The sequence below is a fragment of the Lissotriton vulgaris genome, chromosome 10 (genome assembly GCF_964263255.1).
Source record: "Lissotriton vulgaris chromosome 10, aLisVul1.2, whole genome shotgun sequence".
In the NCBI taxonomy this organism is placed as follows: Eukaryota; Metazoa; Chordata; class Amphibia; order Caudata; family Salamandridae; genus Lissotriton; species Lissotriton vulgaris.
The window spans coordinates 94,674,034-94,696,919 of record NC_141698.1 but is presented as its reverse complement, the minus strand read 5'-3'; the positions used below and the strand labels follow the sequence as shown (position 1 = coordinate 94,696,919).

Here is a 22,886-nt window from a genome sequence, read left to right as displayed (position 1 = left end):
GGGCTATCTTTTTAACATTTCACTCATTTTAAAAGAACACAGCTTTCTCCGTAAACAGGCTGGTTGATTTATAACCACTTCAGTTCCAAGGTGAACCCACACAAATACGTAGACGCATTTCAAAAGGAATGTGAAATGAACAAAACCCTTCTCAAAACACAAGATGTTACCTTTCCGTCAAGAAACTGACAAAGCACGTAGGCTGACCAAGGAACCAAAAAGAAAAAAAAAAAAAAAAGTCAAAATCAAACCATCAAAAAATCCACTGACTTTTATAGTCAGGTCAGATAACCATGCATGTTGACAGCATGTAAAAAATAAAGGCTGCCATCTCAACTCAAGATATTAACCCTTTGGCAGCTCAAATAGAAACATTTCCCAACGTCCATTTATACATGGGAAAATCATTAGCACTTTTCTTCACGTTTACAAATGACACGTACATATTTTCAAAAACGTTATCCCCAAGCACCCGAGAAAGATCCAGCTCTCTCCTGCCAAACGTAATGATAACATGCCCTGTCCAAGCCATGACCACATGGCGCTATTCACAAGCCATATTTACAAGACAAGCCTTTCACAAACAACATTTCCAAGGCGCAATGCACAAGGAACACAATAAATCAACATGAGAACATGCACCTCACAAATCACAAAAATATGGCGCTATTCACAAGTCATATTTACAAGACAAGCTTTTCACAAACAATGTATCCAAGGCGCAATGCACAAGGAACACAATAAATCAACATGAGAACCTGCACCTCACAAGTCACATTAATATGGCGCTATTCACAAGTCATATTTACAAGGAGCTATATTCACAGAACTCCACAGATCATAGAACAATGAACACATTTCACATTGCACAGCATAAGCAGATGCAGCAAGCAATTGAATGGGCAATTTAAAAGCATTTTTTACACACATTTATACAATTGGACCATCACATAGATGTAACTGGCTTCCTCATGTAATGTCATCCTTCCACTCTGACAGTTTAAACACCTAGGGCCTCATTTATGAAAAGTGACGCATCGCTGCGTGAAAACAGCGATGCGTCACTTTTCAGTGCGCACTCCTTGCGACACCAATGATGCGTCATATTTAATGTATGACCCATCATGTCGCAAGGACTTACAGATACGTCAGTATTTCTGACGCATCTGTAAGCGCAAAAGTGACGCATTGCTGGAGTGTGTCACAAAAGTGACGCATCTCCAGCAATGCGTCCTTTCACATGGGGAGAGCCCCATGTGAAAGTGCTTGCATCAGTCTTACGCCTGCTGTGAGGCAGGCGCAAGATTTTGACGCAACCGCATCCTAAAAGTGACGCAGTGAAATCTCATAGATTTCACTGCGTCACTATTACGAGGCTTTTTGCGGGGGAACGCCCCCTCTGCATACATTATACCTGACGCAGGTATAATGTGGCGCAGGGGTTTAAAAAGTGACGCATCTACCTAGATGCGTCACTTTTTAAATATGGCGCAACAAGGCGCATGTTTTACGCCGCAGATGCGTCACAAAAAGTGACGCATCCGCAGCGCAAAACTGACGCAAGGCCTCATAAATGAGGCCCCAAGATGAAAACCATTCCTTCCACCCTGAATAAACCAAATACCATGATGTAATACAATCTCCTCACGCTGCAACTGTTCAAGCCAATAGGTCTAACAGGCTACATAAACTGCAACATTACGCCAGATGGAACTAGCGTTCAGGGCACTCCCTCAGAACACATAGGCAACTCTCTAAGCACATGGCCAGGCACACAGAGTTTGTAAACTGTCCGACTACGCCAAAATGTAATGGCTGGATTTTCTGTTTAGATGGGATCAGCCCCCAGGGGCCCCTGTGACCCAGCCAAAACGTACTCACCTTCCGTCCTCAGGACTCCTCTATATCCAGGCACCTGGTACCTACCTGAGGATAGGGAACTCGCAATATACAAGCTCATATTATTAAGAACACCACTAAATCTATAGGGATACTAAGAATACTCACTGATTACTAGGGATATCCATACCCTACACCACACTTATTCACATCAGTTGGTCTCGCGGCCACCCTGACCCAGACCGTTCTACCCTAGGGCAGATCTGACACACAATCCGGTGTGTCTACACACGGGCCTGCAGAACCCAATGCTCCCTTTTCCAAATTGTTCGCGATCCTGCGAACCTACACGTCAGTGTCCCTCCTGACGCTCTCACTTATTTAAGCCACAATCTGGTGGATTTACACACTGGTCTCCCACCCAGTGTTCTCATTAACGCCGCATATCAACGACGACCACATTCCTATGAACACCTATACATATATATATATATATTGGGATATTATCTCAGCTGTCTACTCGGGATGAAACTACAATAATAACTTTGAATATGGGTCCGGATTGTATAGTGTACTCTCTGCTCTTGGCATCAAAGGTTCACTCACTCCCTATTTATGTGATCACCACTTACCTGATTGGGATTACTCATCCATTCACGTGCCTAGTACTCACCTAGAAGCTTCATTTACCTTCAGTGAACAAGAATAGGGGCTACACACCAGTTTGTTATAAACTGGGGTTCATTTATTTTAGTAATATAAACATTTATGCAAATCTAACAAAGGCTATAGGTAGAACACACCACTTAAAAGAGAAGGATTACACATAACAGGAACACTCCGCTGAAAGGGAAAAGATTAAGTGTAGCTAATGTGATGAAAACAATATCACCTGATTAGTGTGAAGTCTTGTTCTAGCTGTCATCTGGGTTCCTCTCTCGTCTGTGCCTTGGCTCATCTCATGCTCTCTCTCTCTCCTGCACTCTTGGGTACACCTCTGCGCTGATCGCTCTGTCTCTGGACTCCTCTCCCCCACACGAACTGTCTCTCCACCTTGCGTCTTCAATCTTAATGGTTCCTGCCGCTCTGATCACCGTTCATTCCACTATCTTATTCACTCTGTCTCTGCACCAATGTCCAATTCCATCTGCTCCCATAGGTTAATCCACGAGCTCTCCTCTATCTCTTCTAAAAGGCATTACTTCAGACTCCAGCTATTCACACCTCCTCCTGATAAGCAACTGCTTCTGACTGCTTCCTTCAGTTCCAGCTCACTATTCAACTCAGCTCTTCTCCAGATTGAACCCTCTCTCTCTCTCTCTGCCAACTCCACTCCACTGCTCTCCTCTCTGCTGGACTCTCTCCTCGACTCTCTCCTCGACTCCCCTCTGCTTGACTGACTGACTCCGCCTCTGCACTTCACAAATATAGAATGCTGTTTCCTCATGGAAAGTTCCAGCCAGCAGCTTCTTCCCACCAATCCCATGCACCAGGCTCCTTGCGCTAGACGCTCCCACAGTGACCAGTCTGCTTGTTTCGTCTAGAGACCTGAGCCCGGGAACAATTCCTGATTAGATTCAGCTCTGGCCGGTTCTCTCCGGTCCGCTTAGGGCGAACAACAGTTATAACTATAAACATTGCTTTTGCCCTAAAAAGCCTCTCTGCTTCCATCAAGATGGAGTCTCTCTAGCTTTAGGCCTGAAAGGGGTGAAATGCTCCTTAGCTCTGTCAGAATACCTACATAAACCATACCAATATGTCTAATATGTCAAAGCCAATAGGCAATAGACAGGTTAAAGTCAAGAATAAAGGCACATTAAGCAGCTATCCTCTTCTAGGTCTGGAAAAAGGGCTTAAAAGGGCCAACACAGGCTAAGAATACCTATACTAGATGCGAGCAAGAATAATGATCTATATCACTGCTAAATAAAGCCAAAAACACTGCCATTACAGGGAGTCAATAGGTTACTTTATAAAGGTTGAAGACGCGCTTTACATGGCTTCTTCGTGTAAAGGAGACCTTGGTTTTCCTGACTCATGCTTTGGTTACAGAAGGCAGAGAGCATGGTAGACACCCTCATCCTGTCTGCTGTGTCTTGGGTTGAGGCTTACCTCAGTGAAGATGCAGCAATAGAGACAGGAAGAAGGGGTGAGCATTGACATTGTGAGATCGCATGCACCGGATGCCATCTGCCAAAGCAGGCCTTGTAAGGCACCAGCCAACCTGACATCTGGAAATAGGCCCTGAGGATTGTGTTTTTGGTGCAGACAAACTTCCAAGCCCAAACAAGTCACAAATCGGGGTGCCAGATTACCTGATCTTTAAAGCGGTGTAGTTCAATTCTGCACTGAATATCAAGTTATAAAACAAGCCTTACTGCATCCCAGTGCTTGATTTGAGACAGTGGTTTCCAGTGCTCGGCACCAGCACTTAATTGGTTTCCGGGGCTGGCACACTAAATTGTTAACACCGTACTTAGCACAGTCTGCCACATGGTGGCGCTACTCATCTAATTTAGAGATGAGCAGAACAACCGTTGTATATGAATACAATGTAGATTACAAATTACTAATACCTGCCTCCCCAGCCATTCCTTTAGTTTTGGGGACCTGGAATAATCTGAACTGTCGCACTTGCAAGCGAGAGAGATGGTTAGTAGCTGTTTTGGCAGTGATGATAAGGTAATGGGTGGTGCAAGCTGCAGTGGGCTCCTGGTCAGGGGCCTGGCACTTATTATTTTGCAAATTAAGCAAATATATGGCGTATATACTATTTGCTCTATGCAAAAATGGCATTTTGGAACTTTCTCACAGACGCACCCTCATAAATGCTTCATTTGCAAGGAATACTGGTGCAAAAATTCAAATTGTGCAAAAATGGTGACTTTGCAATGATTCAAAGGAAGGAAGCTGCACTACATCCCTGCAACATCCCACATTCCATTCCCTCGCGTGCAGCACAGAAACCTACCAATGCGATGAAATGAAATGAAATGAAATTAGATTTCTTAAGCGCATGGCTGCCCAAGAGCGTCCCAGCGCTGATACACACAGCTAGCTTCCTAGATCCTCAGACAACGGACTCATACTCCTCGTGGAAAAAGGAATGTCTTTAAAGATTTCCGAAACTTCTGGAGACAGGGTTCCAGACGGAGAGCGGCAGGAAGATCATTCCAGGTCTTGGCTACATTCACAGAGAACCTCCTACCTCCTGAGCGAGCTCTCTTTACTCTGGGGATACGAGATGAGCATACAGCATCCTAGTTTCAGCTGGTTAAGGAGTGGACATGCTAATGTTCAGCCAAAAATCTGACGTCATCCGGATTGAAATGATCCTTATGACATATTAGAAATGTTTATAAGGTAACTTGGGCTTCTGCTGAGAGACTCAGGAAACGTAGTGCTTTTTCAAAAATGTGGACCGTCAGATTATTTTCGGGGATAGCTTGCTTTCTTATTTGCTCACCTGGGGGTGTCACACGAATATCATGGTCCTCCTCTGTAAGCCTGAGTCTGATCTGACAGTCCTTGACTACCCTGCACACCCCATCATCCTTGCTTTGAACAGTGTTTATTGCCACATTTTGAGGACGTGTGCCCGAATCTGCACAATAAATGGCTACATGCACCTCAGTTAAAGGCCTAGCATGCTCCAACCTGTGCTGTTGCCCTCTGTCAGGGTAGACCACTCATGGACGGTTGATAAAGCAGAGGAATTCTGCTTGGCAGGTATGTGGTTGGGGCTGGCCTAGTAGAACCAATTCATTGCAACCGTAAGTCTTGTTCTTGCTCCCTTCACTTCCCTACAGCACCTTCTACTAGTCTTGCCCTAAATCCTGCATCATACAGTTCTCAGGCTTAACAGCCAAAGGTTATTTGGGCCTTATGAATTACATCCATGTACATGAAAAGTGCCCAACTGTGCTCCCGGAACCTCTCAAAGTATACGCTTGAATTGATTAAAAATGCAACCGTCCATTTTTCAATCTTAACCTGCACTCTAGGCCCTCCAAAAAGATTCCATTCCTTCTCCTGTGACACGTCCTTTGATCTCATTTCCCTATGGAGTAACTACAAAATGTTTACATACTCATCTTTCCATATCTTTCTTTTGTTGGCTCATTACATGATCTCTGAGTACTCTTTCCCCCCCATCTTTGGCAATTTCCTGTGCTTTACCTCTTTACTCTCCTTTTTCTGCACATCATCAGTGTTATTCATTGCTCGGGCACAAATTCTGTCTTTACACTCCTTTTTAGAGTCGCTTACCACATGTTGTATGATACAACCATGCTTGCCCTTACCATGCATGTCTTTACAACGAATTTCATTGTAAAGGCATGATTGCTAAAGTGATATGCGTGGTAAATTGCATATTCCATCCCACCTGCCCTGCGCCCTAACACCCGATACCCCAGCCCTATAATCTACCTTGCCCCAGCCCTTAAAACTACCCTGACCCCTAACCCTAAGCTCTAACACTGGGTTACAGCCCCAAAAACTATCTATTCCCTTCCCCCTGTCCTGAGGCCTAAAACCCTGCCCCTGCCGAAAGCAGAAACCAGAAGCAGACGTACCCGTGGTCGGATTATATCGAACAAACGCGAAGAACGGACATATCCACGTCCAAGCCACCTACCACTATCCAGAGGTATATGGGGAACGCATGAAAGAAAGAATACCACGGGGAGGAGGCATCCCCCCACGCCAGTAGGGGCCCCAGCTACAGAACTTTCGTATCCTGAGGATTGTTCTTCATATTCTTTAAAAAGGCGACCCTATAAATCAGGATCCCATCCCTAAAACAGATGCAACTCCTATATCCGAAGGATCGTCCATCTACCCGACAGGGCACCTATTTGAACCTGAGAATATAAAAGAGCAGGGGATCTGACTAAAACGACCGCGGATACTCCAACGGTCGAATTTAAATATCCAGGATAACGTGAGGTCCTGACTTCATCCATAAGACAAGGAACCTTATTTTTAAAGGAAGGACACATGAGGTTAACCCCAACTATTCCAAAATTGTCCTGAGGAAGGTGTGCTATTATCGAAAGGCAGAGACACTGAAACGTGAGGACGCTCTTTCTTGTTCCTTAGAATTCAAGCCCAGGAAATCTCTGTTACCAGGTCTATTTGTGAAGTGGAGATGTGTTCCAAAATATAACAAGGGCTTTTGAATCTTGAAATCAGTATCATTTATAGATGTTTTTCTCTTTTGGGGTCTTGTTTCCAATTACAAATGTCATGTGCTTTATTTGAAATCTAGCTTTGATGAACTTAGACAGGATGTGTTAAATGTGTGCTTCCTTTTCTGTGGATATTTTTATACATTGATGAATTATTTTTAACATTGTTATTATTGTATTAATAAGTTGTCTCTCTTATGAGTATCAGAATTTATTATGTAATGAACTGTGTTTTATTTATATGTGACAATGTTTTTTTAATAAAAAGTCTGTGAACGGCATAAATTAGTTTGTGACCAGTGATTATGAATGAGGTTCAGAATATCTAGTGTGAGTGAGTGAATACTCTTCTCCAGGGATTCTTCTTGACTTTTTTTTCCTGCCGAAAAATACCCCGACCCCAGTCTCCTAGCCTGAGCCCTAAAAATGTCCCCCTCTCTGCACTTAAAACTACTCGGACCCTTGCTCTGAGGACTAAAACCCTGACCCTGCCAAAAAACGACCCCAATCCCAGTCCCCCTGCACTGAGCTCTAAAACTGCCCCCACCCCTGAAGACTACCCCCACAAACCCGGCCCCAGCTCCACTTACCTGTCTGCGACAGGAGCTTCCTGTCTCTACCCATCCAGACCTCTAGCCCATTCTAGTGCATATGCGTAGTTAAGGCAAATGCGTGGTTCAGGCAAGCGTTGTTCCGCTTGCAAGGAAACAGCACACATGGCTCAGCCCACGTTGAAAGGCCATTTCCCCTTACCACCTTCACATCCTCCATGCCATTCCTTTATCAATGAGATATTTTCCGTTTTGATAACTGTGTGTTTCAGCTTCAGCAACTGCCATTACTCCCTGACCCCAAAATGTCAAGTTTAACATTTTTTGACATACCTGGTTTAAAGACAAGGCGGCCCTGACGCCTGCCACTCTGTAGCCACTTTCTGCACAAACTTCTCGCCCATTTTAGGCAACAAACCTGAGTGCTCCTGAAAAATCCCAACTTCGCTTTTCACATTAGACCCAACCTGCCACTGACAGTCCTTCACGTTTGTCGACCACAGTGCCTTTTATCTTTTTTATATATTTTTCACATTCACCACCCCACAATTTCGCCTTCTTCCAACTCCAAATACTCGTCATTTTGATCCAGATCTGTCTCTCCATTACTGTCCTCCCAATTCAAACCAACACCGCTTGTGCCAGAAATTACCCATAACCAACACTACCTTCTAAACAGCAAAGAGACCTTATCAACAGATATCCAGTCTTCTGCTGGGGGCTTATAACTGATGTTCATTGCCATCCCAGGCCTGACACACATGACAAGCCCCTTCTTGAGGTTGAAGTTGTGAGGCCACATGAGTTCCACCCGGCTGCAACCAATATGCTACTATCCCACTTGTTAACACAATATTCATAGGCTATTCTGTTTTAGGTTTAAACCTATAATAACTGATTAAACCCCACCAAAAGGAAAAATAGCCCTCACCACTGTAAACATATAAACACAGAAAAACACCTTCCCAACCACAAACTAAATGCCATTCAAAGAAAGGAAAAGGTGAGTGAAAGAGTCATTTTTATTTCTTCTTGAAGGGAAAATATAATGTAACTTTGTTATACTAGACAGCAGAAAGCAAGACTGTGCTAACATTATTCTGCTTGGGTTCTGTTGTTTACAGATGTTACTAAAATATTGTTTCCTCTTCCTTTTTTCAGTTTTGTGGTCATTGGTATAAAGGTTTAGAAGCCAGCTTTAGGTCTCATTTAATTATTTTATAAACTGTAGAGAATCAGGAAATATCAAAATCATATTTGATATTTTGGCTACGTTTGATTCTTTCACTGATAGGTAATTTGGCTGGTTTCATGGAATCTTTCCCAATATGTACCATTGAATGTACCCACAGACAGAGAATGGGTGAAACCCTTTGATACATCAACCCCCGTTCCACTGAGTCAGTATTGATAGTAGGTGAATTGCCAAACAGCCCAGGCCTTAAACACTCAATGCAAGGTGTAGTGACAGGGATATGTGAAAAGAATGCTGTCACCAGGCATCTGGGATACTGGTGAAAACATGACACCAGACGTTTGGAAAACATGGAATGCAGTGTCACTTGGAATGCTGCAGCATAAAGTTCTTACCGAATTCTACAAAGATTGGAGTGATATTGTTTGTATTTGCAGTAATTTAACTATGTATATGAAAAAGTTGTGTGATGACCTGTCAAAATCGATACCTGAGCTGAAGTGCTTCCCTGTAAGAGAGTCTTGCCACTTGCTGGATGCTATGTTGAAAGCATCTTTACAATCTTAAAGTTAAGGAAGAATGCTATTGACTCTGTAGTCCATATTTCTCATTTTGTGCTTTTTGTGGCATCAAAGAAAGAGTCATCCCACTGTGCCATTTAGCCAAGGGTTCTCGGTCCTAGAGGACGTGATTGCTTTATTATCCATGTGGTGACCGTTTACAGAGGTTTTGCTTAGTGATGATGCCAAAGGCAAGAAATGTGAGGATCTTTGGTCACATACTGATAGTGACGTGAAAAAAGTGCGCTCTACTGCATTCTTTGATTTTTCAGGAAAACATGACTAATGTAGTGGACATTTTAAAAAAACTAGAGCTTGAAAACACCCTTGCCTACCAAGTACTTTGTGTAATTGGTGTAGATGTGAAACATCTCCTTGAGAGTAGACTAGGTTATGTTATGTTATTGTTATTTATCTAGCGCCAAATCACCAACGGTCTCTAAGCGCTTGTGAGAAACGTGAACCCCTACCAGAGCTACATGGCCCCAAACTCGGTCAGTCTAAGTAGGTTTAACCAAAAACCTGAATAAACAAAAACTTCCCAATGCAAACTTTCCGATAGCTTGTTCCAAAGCTGAGGCATCATCACAGAAAAAGCTCGACCCCCCAAGGTGGCTTTATCAAACCGGGGATAGGCCAACAGACTTGCCTCGGATGAACGGAGGCATCGCCCTGGCACATAGCTCTTCAGTCGTTCCTTGATGTATTCAGGTGCCGTTCCTTGCAGGGTTTTATGTGCAATACACAGGCCCTTGAACTTAGCCCTCTGCTTGATTGGAAGCCAGTGAAGTTGTTGCAGCAGTGGTGTAAGATGTGCTCTCCTAGGGAGTTTAAAGATTCATCTCGCTGCATCGTTCATAACCACCTGAAGATTACCTGAGAGTTTATCAGATAGCCCAATATCAAGTGCGTTGCCGAAGTCCAGTCGTGACACAATTAGTACTGATACTATGGGGCACATGGTGGAAAAGGACAGGAGGGGTACAAGTTTCTGGATTTGCCTCATAAGGCCCACACAGCTCCCCACCACAGCGGTCACCTGATTGGTCACTGTTAGCTTATCATCCAACCTGATGCTCAAGCTCTTCACAATTGGCATCGGTATTGGAGTAGTACCTAGCTCTTGAGGCCAGAAGGAGTTGGACCAGGGGTCGCCCCCTGTGGTAATAGCTAATACCTCCGTCTTGTCCGGTTTTACTTTTATTGAATTGGTGGTCATCCAGTTCATAGTGAACCGGAGGATATTCCGGTGACACTTTTAGTGATCTTGGCACTGCGACATGTTCCATGGTAGAATTCTTGTCACTTAGTAAGCAAAGAAATTTTGAGGGGCAATTCAGAACATTTTGTTTTACAGTGCATGAGAAATGGCTTGCAATTATGCATAGAACTGTCCCTTCACCAACCATGGCATTTAAAGTCAGTGAAGCCTCACTAAGGTACTCTGCACAAGTTCTAGATTCCTTCCATAAAGGGGAATTTTCTCCATCCAATTCAACACATCTGTTGGAGAACCTGTCCCAGAGAATCGCAATACTCAGGTGCACCCATATTGGCATGGAATGCTATGTCAGTGGCCAGAGTCAGCAAATTATGTACTGGCTGTTTTAGTTTTGCCCTTCACAAATGCAAATTTTGCGAGGGACTTATCACAGATAAAAGTTTACATGGGAAGGAAAGAGCAGGCGCACATGACCAAATACTCACTAAAGTATTGTATGGTGTACTACAATAAGTTTGATTTGTAAAAATGTATTTGGACCTCATATACCCTGTGTGCACACTGTCTATACACATGCTCTATCAGTGCGGAAATCATGCAATAATAAAAGCAAAACATTCCATAAACACCAGAAAAACACTGTTTCTGTTGTTTTTAATGGCGTGAAAATGTGTAGCCACTGATAACCACTGATTTTTTAAGGTATTGAAAACACTGGAAAAAACCCACCAAAATGTACCCAAAATAAAAACGGGAAATAGAAAAGCTTAAATATTGCTAAGAACTCGCACTTACCTGATAGGCTCACCTGCTCCTTCTCTACCATAGAAGACAGAAGCCTACTCTCCTCTTTTGCTAAAACTCACATCCATTTTACCATCACTGCCCTTTTCGCTGACTCTTCCCAGCCTTTGGCACCTCAAATACTTCTCTTGCCCCAAAGATGCAGTTCCTGTTCCTGTTGCAGGCCCAACAGGTAAAATGCCCCACCCAGCAACTTCAACTACACCACTGTTCAGTCGTATTGTGCCTCTTAACAATGTGCTGATCCCCCCAATACTTTACCTAAGGTATTGGCCTGAGCGGGCTTGTTTTCTGCTCCAAAGGGGACTGGGAGAATACGAAGCACAGAAAGAGTGAGGAGAGGGTCCAAGGGAAAAGTTTAGAGACCTGCGAGAAGGGATTCCCTAAATACAATAACCATAGCACAATACTTCTCGGGTCTAACATGGAGTGAGGTGAAAATGTGTCTCTCAGTAAAGCCCCTCTGGGGAGCAATACCTTTCAGGATGAATGCCCTCACCCACCATAGGTGGCATGCTTCATCAGATGGGCTTCTCCTCCCAGTGGGAAAACCTAGTCCCACTGAGGGCTACAACTCCCTCACTGTGAGGTAGGAGCTCTGGGATGTGTTCTTGAATGTCCTAAGATGTTAAGGATGGTAAGATCCCATTTGTGAGTACTCGGCATTGTGAGGGTGCAGCGCTGGATGTGATTGAAGAGATAAATGTGATTCTAAAACTACCTAGTGAGGACAAAAAAACTTTTTATTGGCTTGTCCAAACTGGCAGGATTAAAAAGCAGTGCAAAGCAGTGTGAATTAGACTGCTAAGATGGTAACGTCGGTCGACATGTTTCAGCCTATCTGGTCTTTAACAGTGTCCAGGCTTTCATCAGGACCATAAAAAATAAACAATGCTGCTGCATACATTAGGAAAGTATAGAAAAACTAATAAATATAGTGATACCAAACCAGTAATCCAATGTTAAGCTCGATATTACTGGAACTTATCCAAATCAGTGGATAGGTAGACCCACCTTTACCTGGTAACAACTCAGGGAAGGGGCCCAGCTCTCTCCGTCGGTACCCCGTTCCGGCTGCAGCTCATATACCACAACGAGAAGTGCTGAACCGAGAGATGACTCATTGTATCCAATGCCTCAGAGTCATGAACCAGAATGAAGAAGAGGTTCATGGTGAAGGCTGAGTTGGAAGTATCAGACTCAAGGAAAAGGAACATGGACATCTTTCAGCCGAAGACCAGGTGGCGGGCTGATACAAATAATCCCCAGGGAAACTGAAACCATAGTAAAACAGTAACCAACCACTAAGCAGCCTGCTGGAAGCCACCTGGTGATTGACCAATGTGTTTTCGGTCCTGTGTCCTCAATGGAATTGGCATGTGTGAGCACAGGTCTTCATTTAAAGCACTGACAGAGAGGATTTGGCCTAATAGCTAGAGCTGTCGACCTCGAAGCTGGGGAACCGGGTCCGAGTCTCAGCAGGGACGCTCAACATCCTGTGATGAATAGGACACTTAAGTTCGTAGGCATTTACAAAGCGTGCCATTACCCCGCATTTTTTACTCCACAAAATCTTTTACAACGCAGGGCTTTACAACGCAATCCATTTAAATGCATTCCCCAATACAATGCAATTTACTATTCTAACTCCACCGGGGCCTTGCTTTGGGGAATGCGTTGTAATAGCTTGCGGTGTAAAGTCTTACATTGTAAAAGATTTTGCGGAGTAAAACATCCGTGGTAAAGGATGTGTACCGGTCATGTAAAGTGCTCTGATACCTTCGGGTCGAGTTCAGGCTATATAATACTCACCCCCAAAATTTTAGATTTACATTCTCTTTGTCCGAACAGTGTCAACATATGTTTAAATACGTACATCTGCATACTAATCTGATAGGAGCATAGTCCCTTTACATACAGTGATAGTTGTTATACAGCTACAAACGCAACCTCCAAAGTCCCCAAGTGACCAGGAGCTATCTGGCTGTCCTGGTAGGTTGTTTCAAACTGTCAGGACTGCAGCACGAGGGGCCTTTTATAAGTCCCCATGCGTAGACTTGGAACATCCGTTCACATAGAACTCATTTTGAAGACACACAAAAAATTATGACAGGAGTTTCCTGTCTCGAGTAAATCAAAGAAAAAATCTTCAATTATAAGACAGAAGAATACTGTCAAGAGTTAATCTAGGCAAAAAACATGCAACTCAACCAGTATGTCATTGTCATCATAAATTCCTCTGAATTGAATCCTATTTAAATATAAATGAAAATGCGCAAAAATCAAGATTATGCAATCAGGTGAGTAAAGATAGTTTTTAAAGAAGCCTCAAGTAAAAAACATAACCCATATCCATAACACAGAGGGAGAAGTGACACAAATGTGTGAACATGAATGGTATATTGGTATTTTACATAAAACAGCCTGTTGAGTTGAATAAAGTTGACCACACCATGGATTATCCCAAATATATAGCTAAACAAGAGGTCTGTCTTTAGGTAAGGGCGCAAAGATGACCGCAAGTCTTGAACCCAGGAAGTAACCTGTATGAAATAACAAGTGTTATAGATGTTGGAAGGGGTTGGGTATCTTCTGATGGCCCCCGATGACCCAGCGACCTACCACTAACCGGAAACCTGTCCGTCTTCAACGTCAGCACAATACACATTGTGTTCTCTCCAGAGCAACTTCTGTCTCAAGAAAGAAAAACTATAATGGAATATATATAAAATATTAACTTGCATACATTTCACAGGAGCCCCATCCAGGTAACGAAAAGAGCTTAAAAGTTAATTCCATGTCCGATGTCTGCTAGAAATGTAATACTTCAAGTGATCCTTCCCTCATAAGATAAAGCATCAAACACTGGAGCCCTCGTTTAGAATTTGACAGATGGGTTACTCCATCACAGATGTGATGAATATCCCGTCCACCGTATTGCAGGTGCATTGAATATAATAGACATGGAATACGTGGATGGTATATCTGTCGTGTTTGTGATGGAGCTACCCTGACCACCACACTCTAATTTAGGCCCTTTGTGTTTTTAGGTATTTTCTCCCTTTAGAATTGGAAATTGAAACATTGACCACCAATAATCAAATATTCACTAGGATGATCCTCATGTCTAACCACCACATCATGGCCTTCTTGTCCAACATTACAAATGATCAAATATTCTGTCCCGTTCTACTGACAGGTGCCCTCTGTGGGGAACTGAGCTGCTATATGGACTTTATTGAAACATTGATATGTACCTATGAAGCGGACGATGGCTCAGAAGATGAGCTGACTGAGCTTTCTGCAACTTGGTAAGCATTCCATCTAGTATCAATATTATTGTGATAACCTACATGCACATTGTTAGTCCTTCTACCATATCATTTATAGATGGCACTTCAATTTGTTTATTTCAAGTTCAACTTTTATCCCTTCCATTAGACCATGGGCTTCAGGGATTAAAGAATTCAAGACCTGATGCAGAACCCTCCATTCGATTGATGTGGCCTTGATGAAAAATAGCCTTGAATTGTGTCCCTAGGTTGAGCAGAATTCCCTGTGGAACATCATCCGGGAGATGATGCAGATTGATGCTCTGGCAACCAAGGGATGGAATCTTCCATCGAGTGCTGCTGGGTGGCATTTTTTATATCAATGGTGCATGAAACAATAATTATAAAATTCTCCCACTATATTTCAGTCACTACCTGGCAGACCTTCATCTACTGAAATTAAGGCCTAGACAAAAACTCATAAATAACAGAAGACAATTACTATAACCGACCAAAGTGAATCTATACTGCAAGGTAGAGAATCTTTTGAGGCCTATGAAGGCATTAGGTACATGCTGTAAGACCACACGTGTTTCCCCTTACCGGCCTTTTGTAACTACCTGCCAGGGTGTTCTCTGAGCAGAAATGAAACCAGTGGAGGTAGACTCATATTGGTCTTGATCATTACCTCCAGTGTGACCTACCTGCATTCCATCTCCCTTGTGCTCATGCTCACCCCGTTTATCCTCAATGAGAGAAAGAGCTTGTGACCATCATAACTTCGTTAATAATGATGAAAATGCTGATGTATCCCTGAAATCTTAAGAGGACATACAACAATTAGATACTGTCAGACAGGTTGTACAGCCCTTTGTACCGTTATGCTCTACTACCCCTCTGAGCCATGAACACGCTTGTTTTGAAGTGGTTTAGAGCGGCATTCAGAAAAGTGCAGATAATGAATAGAATAATGTACTATTGATGGAAAACTGAAAGAACAAATTATTTTGATTTGAAATGCTAAATATGTTTTACTATATTTTAAGGTTTATTGACTACGATGATGACAGCTTTGAACATTGCATTCTAACCAAATCAGCCAAAGAAAATCTCCTCACAACATATGGATGCCAAATGAACATGGGATTATTTTCAGCAGGAGACACGATCAGTATTAATATGACAAAAACTGTAGGTAGACAACCTGAAGAATCAAATGAATGTAAAGTGTTCCATCTAAGTGAAATATGTAAGTTTTCCTAATAATATTATTTATCTTAATTACTGGCAATCATATTTTTTTGGATGCATGTACTGCTCATATTGGTCTGTTGGAAATTCTATAGTTCCTTACAGGTAATTTTAACTAAAAGTTTTTGTCATTTCAAATCTTAACTTTATGAGGTTGACTCCACATCATCCATATTGGCATCCCAGCTCCCCCTTTGAATTTCATTGAAAATTATACGTCCCAACATCTTATTCTCAAGACCTTTATACCCAAAAACCTCACCTAGAAAGCCCTGTTTTCTCTACTTATTCAATATCATATGGTTGATGAACTAGACTGTACAGGAAAGTGGGAGAGAGGGAATCCAAGATCATTATGAGGAAGGGTAGGGCTCTTTTAGGGGGATTATTATTAAGTAATCAGAGATTTACCATATTGTCTTATTTCTTCACCACAAACCATACTTTCATGCACAGTTTGTGTATTTCACATGTTGGTATCTAACATGACATATTACACGAATTGAGCATTATGGAGTTAAGCAGAGAATGACATAGGAGCTGATTCACAGAACTAATCTGAGACAAAATCCTAAACTTACTACTTTTGGTATTCACAGAGGCATTTTATAGTAGTAAAGTTAGGACTATTAACTTTATTACTACTAACTTGAGCCAAAATCCTAAACTTACTACTTTTGGTATTCACAGAAGGCATTTAGTAGTAGTAAAGTTAGGACTACTAACTTTACTACTACTAACTTGTTAATAGTCCTATCTTTACTACTACTAAATGCCTTCTGTGAATACCAAAAGTAGTAAGTTTAGGATTTTGTCACAGATTAGTTCTGTGAATCGGCCCCTTAGACATTTGCAAGACTGATGCTGAGACTGTTCGTAACCAAATATTGTTGACAAGGAAGCCAAGGAACAACAACACAAATAGAGCGGCTTCCAGTCTGCATGAACAGAGATACACAGGGAAACCACTCTGAAGTGAATGAACCATGGGTCCCTCAAGCAAGAACAAACTGAACACAAATAGAAGAAGCAAACTGGCTGGCACCGATCAGGCACGAAATCAGTGGAGACCAAGATCTCCTAACACTTCAAACAGAGAGAAATAGAACCCAAAATACCCTTACTGCCAATTTTCCCATTAGACAATGGTAGCCAGGATGATGATCATCCCACATTCTTTTTTTATTATTATATACATTTTGTTTATTTAACCAAATTCTACATTATACAATCAAAATAGTTCACCATCCAGAGAATTTTTATATGGCAGATAAAACAAGTGTTTACATTAGCAAAAGCAGTAAACTATCAAAGGCTTGATATTTTAGAATCATAAGTGATTCTGAATATTCTGTGACCAAAATCTCAATTTAATGAACATAACTCACTTGCACCAAGACACACGTTACAGATTAATGCACTTTCTTAGATTTCTCATTCAATAAGCCTAAATGTACAACTAAATACTGAAGGGTGGACCCTGAACCAAGTGTGCTCTGCCTACATTTCAAGTTTTTCTACTGTCTGTTAAAGGCATCTTCCTTTTTTCTACATCCGTTTGTTACTCTTTTGATGTTTGCCAGATCGCTCATTTCGGAAATCTTAGATGATATTGTATATTTTTTAAATCGTAGGATTAATCATTTTATTGTGGATAGGGCTTTCTTGACCCACAGTTTGTTATACTGGTGATATCTGTTTGTCTCTCAGATATAAAAATAATAAATATTTCACATTTTTGGTAGTTGCATTCCTGAGACATTTAAGGGGCCAGAAGTATGACCATTTGCTTTCGCGACTCGCAAATTGTGGAAAATTGCAAGTGGCAATTTGCGAGTCGCAAAAGCAAATATACAATAGTGTCAGACCACTCCCTGCCCTTAAAAAATATTTTTGGAGCCAGTCCCATTTGCGACTTCATTACCACCCTCTTGTAGAGGGCGGTAATTTGCGAGTGTTTTGCGACCGCAATTGTGGTAGCAAAACATTCTGACGTAAGGTAGAGACTCGCTATTAGGAAGGGACGCCCTTGGCACGCCCCTTCCTAATAGCGAGTCGCAATTCCCAATTAGCGAGTCGCAAATAAATTGTGACTCGCTAATTCGGAATTGTACATGGCCCTGTAACATTTTGCATGTGCAAACGGGTCGCAAACCTGTTTGCGCATGCAATTTAGGGTCATACATCTGGCCCAAGATTCTTTAGATCATCTCATTCCACCACTCCTCAACAGCTCTGCATGCCGTAATGTAAGCTGTAGGTATATTCCCTCTCTCTTACACTCCTGCGCGGTCTATTTGCATGTATATTTGAGGACCTCAAAAATGTGCATGTCGCTTTGCTAACCATGTTTATATAAATATGAGACACAAACTCTTTTCTCTGTAGCTGAGAACATTTTATCTGAAATGATTTCCTTAATAAGGCATTGACCCGATGCCACATACAATGTAATATAGTAAATAACACATTTTTTAGAAATTCACGAAAGATACTGAATACTGTGCTTAAATAAATTGATCTAATGAGTGATTGTCTTCTCCGGATTGTGAATGTATTTATCACTGCAAATAATTATGTAATTGACTGTGGAATTATTAAATCCCAGTTCTTTGCTAATCTCCCGAAATGGAAGGTTACCAGACTATCATTGACTAATAATTTTTTGGTAAACATATTGTGTCTAAATATCTACAAAAATATTGCCAATTGGAGTTAATATCAAATCTATATCCAATGGCGCTATATTTTTCTAAACGATACTTAGGCTCAAATATTATTGTCAGATACTGTTTAGGCAACGATAGTCTGATATACAAGCTTCAGATATTCTGCATTATTTGCAATCTCTAGGTTCCCCATATGTATATTCTTCCACATTCAAACAGAAAATTAAGAACATCTTGAGAACAAACAGATGATGCAAACTCTAAATGATCCAAGGAGATTCCTGGAAAATTCTTCAGCACAGAGCTTATAAATAAATATGCATTTAGAGATATGCAGCCAACAACAGTCTCAAAAGGCAATCTACACAAAGAGTGACTGCTGCAGCAATTGTTGCCCTATCATGCAAACAAAAAGCAGTTAGTATTGTACACTGAACTGGACCTCCACATCCAGCATTCTGGAACGACTCCAGGCGAAGGCTTTGTTCGAACTTGAACTTATTTTCTGACATCTGTGAACCATGAACAACATACACTGACCTAAAGGAATCCATCCCACAAGAACAAAGGGAGAGATAAAACGTTGGCCTTCCTTTAACAGTGTGTAGTCAGGAAGAAAATAGGCTTTCCCGGGGTGAAGATATCAAAAGAACACCATGCATTCTTGCTACAATACATGAAAAAATACAGAAATCACCTAAAATTCAAAATAGGTATAACAGTATCAGTATTTATGTTAAACCCTTGGCATCTATTGTTGAACAGGCAGGGCTAACCCTGTTTTCCTACGCAGATGACACCCAGATTGTCTTCTCCCTATCAGGGAGAGACGAGAACTACATCTCCGCACTCAAGTCGGGCCTCACTCTTGTGGCCGACAGGATGCGGAGAAACTGTCTCAAACTGAATGGGGAGAAGACTGAGGTGGTCATCTTGGGTCGGAATAAACATCTCTGGGGTCCTCGCCATTGGCCCATCGAACTGGGTAATGCGCCAATACCATCCACTGCGGTTCGTAACCTGGGTGTCATTATTGACGACAGGTTAACTATGAGACAACAGGCCACTAAGGTTGCGGCCATTTGCTTTTCAACGCTGCGGTGGCTTCATAAGATCCTGTGGATGCTCCCACTCTCCTCCCGTAGAACCGTAGTCCAGGCGCTTGTAACATCACGCCTGGACTATGGAAACATTCTCTACTTGGGCGCAGATAAAGCCACCTTACATGTGCTGCAGGTAGTGCAAAATGCGGCTGCGCGCCTGTTAAAAAACATCCCCAGACGCACTTCAGCCAATGCCGCCTTGCGTGACCTTCATTGGCTGAGCATCCCTGAACGTATTAAATTTAAGGCACTCTGCTACATGTTCAAGGTTAAGCAGGGCAGTGCCCCAGCCTACATCCAAGGGCTGATAACACCCTATAGACCCCTACGTCCACTAAGGTCATCGGACATGGGAAACTTCACTATGCCTAGATGGAAGCTGACAAAAATGGGAGGTCGTTCCTTTTCTACTCTGGGCCCTAAATATTGGAACTCCCTCCCACTGGCTCTAAAATCAGAGACCAACCTGTTCCGCTTCCGTAAAGCTTTGAAGACTTTGCTTTTTATTCAACGTGGCCAATAGTCAGCTGTGGCTTCAAGTCAGGTGATATTCCCTCCTTTCTTCTACAGTCTATCCCTAGCGCCGGGAAACCCATTGTGGGTAGCTGTGCGCGATATAAGCTTAAATAAATAAATAAAAAGTATGTATTTATTTGTTGACGTTCGGGAGCTTACAGCCAGCATGGTCCCCGCAGTGGTGGCCACCTAAGTTGGGCTCCCCCCCCCCAACCAGTGGTAAAAGTCCGTAACCTAGGAGTCATCTTTGATAATAAGCTGACTTTCCACCACCACGCCAATGCTGTCGTATCATCCGCCTTTTTCACCCTCAAAAAAATCAAAAAACTTCTTCCTTACCTACCTCAATCAGCCGGCAAAACACTCATCAGCACCTTAGTCTTTTCAAGAATGGACTACTGCAACTCACTCCTTCTGAATGCTCAGGAAGGGGTTCTTAACAAGCTGCAGACCGTGCAAAACGCGGCGGCTAGAACCTTACTTTCCATCCCTAAATTCACTTCCACCTCCCAGCACATCAAAAAGCTCCACTGGCTCCCAATCAGGAGTAGAATCAAATTTAAGGCCCTGTGTATAGCCTATAAGACCCGGAATAACACAGGACCACAGTTCCTAAAAGAAGCTCTTCGCCCAGTGGAGCAACGCAGGACATTACGATCCTCTGCAGCCCTCTTGCTGAACGTCCCTCGGACAAGAAAGGCCACCTGGGGAGACAGATGCTTCACTACAGCCACAGCTAAACTGTGGAACACCCTCCCACTCCATATCAAATCCGCTCCCACGCTTCTTAAATTCCGAAAAAGCCTAAAAACATGGTGTGAGAAGGTGGCCTGATATGCAGTGCTCACTATTCTAGTGAACACTATGTATCAGTCCAGCAACCCTTATTGATGATTGGTTGTAAGTCAACCTTATAGACCAGCTATCCTAGTAGCGTGGATACGAGCAGTCTAAGGCTAAAGACTCGAGAGGGCGTGTTAAGCCAGCTGTTATACCACACATATATCCCTTGAACACCCAGTGAAAGGACACCACACAAGTGTTATGAAAATAAACAGTATATTTATTAAGAATCACAACAGCCCTGTACTCTTTATGAGGACAGGGTACTAAGCACAAAACAAAACTCTTACGAAAATACTTAAGTTACCACAGTATATACAAATGCCCGAGGGGCACGGAAAACCATATACTCTGGAAGTGGAATGCGAAATTACTAGCAGGTAAGTACAGTACTAATAGGCTTTGGAATCGCTAGATCTTGACTATAGAATCTTCAGATTACTTCTACAAGAGCCAGGGGACTCGGGTGCAGAGTGTGCACTCTCACGCGTGATGCGGGACAAAGTCTATGGTAGCTAGATTTCACAGAGTTAGTGTTCTCGGGCGAACCCGACCTGGTGGGAGGAAAACGAAAGTGGATTCTGACCCTTGGATAGTGAGGCTATGCTGGGGCACCGAAATGCCGAAGTTACCTAGCCCAGGGGCTGCAGCTGCATAGGTCTCAAAAGACGTCGGGAATCCTCGTAGACGGACCAGGAGCCTGGAAGAAAGATGCTGGCAGGCGACCAGTGAAGAGAGTTCGAAGTGATCCAAGCCTGGATCTTGAAGATGGACGATACCTGAAAGCAGAGGGGACCAAGTTTGTGACTACTAGCCAGTAGTCAGGTGGCACCAGGAGGGCACCGGATGGTAGTCACCTCGACTAGGTGTGTGGGCGACGCTGTGCTCTGCAGATCTCACGGACCAGGAGGCGTTGTCGGCGACCAGGATGGAGGAGCGAGCTGTCCCACGATGGATGAAGCTGTCGGCGTCGCTGGACCCAGGATTGGGCAACAAAGCCTTGGCAAATTCAAGCCCACGCGGTGGACTCAAAATGGCGTCTGGAGTGGACCAGGAGGGTCCGGGGTGCTTCTCTTGAAGAAGGAAGCAAGGGCCAGTCTGGAGCAACCAGACCAGCAGCAGTGATGTCGTCGGGCGTCGTTAAGAAGGCCACAAGCCAGCCGGCTAGTAGCCAAACAACGTGGTGAGCAGGCAAAAGCAGAAGGGCCCCACGCAGATCGTGGAGATGCTGGAGGGCTGATCTTCGGTGCTGGAGCTGCTCAGGGTTGGGGCTTCTCGGACCCCAAAGCACTCACCAGTTGAACACTCGGTGGGCTTGTTGCAAAGAAGTCGTGCAGTCTTGGCGATCGTCGGTCCCTCAAGGTCTCGTCGCACTCACGGTTCTCAGCTTGGCTGTAGAGGTGAGTAGAGGTCAAGGTGCCAGGGAAGCCGGGTCTCGTCGAGCTGGGCAGTCGGATTCCGGAGGAAGGACTTGCAGCAGACCGCAGTGTTCTTAGGATGGTGCCCGCTTGATGCAGGGTGACTACTCCTTAGCCACAAGGGAGAATCTTGAAGAAGAAATCTTGATGTCCTTTCGCAGAAAGTCGTGTCTTGATTCCAAAGATGATCTAATTTTAACAGGGGGCCCGCTCCTATCTTTATACTAAAAAGGGGGCTGACCCAGTGACTAGGTCCTGCCTATGGGTGGGACTAGGAGGGGGGTGGTTACACCCCTCTCCCATGCCGGACTTTCCCCAGGCCAGGGGCTGGTGCTGTGCCCCTGGAACTGGTTCTGACCGGCCTATGCGTAGTGAGCACCGAGGTGCCACTCAGCAGTCACCTTCCTGTAAAGCCCTGCCTACCCAGGATACACAAAACCCTGTCTGGGAC

At 43.3% G+C, this 22,886-nt stretch overlaps 1 protein-coding gene across 2 annotated transcripts in view; it reads left to right on the top strand.

The window, feature by feature from the left end:
- IL21R (interleukin 21 receptor) overlaps positions 1–22,886 on the top strand; it is a 169,377-nt gene that overhangs the window by 64,987 nt on the left and 81,504 nt on the right. For both annotated transcript variants that reach the window (XM_086940589.1, XM_086940590.1), the window contains 2 exons: positions 14,563–14,674; positions 15,682–15,884. In XM_086940589.1, the coding sequence (XP_086796715.1) occupies positions 14,563–14,674; positions 15,682–15,884 (315 nt within the window). The remainder of the gene's footprint in view (positions 1–14,562; positions 14,675–15,681; positions 15,885–22,886) is intronic.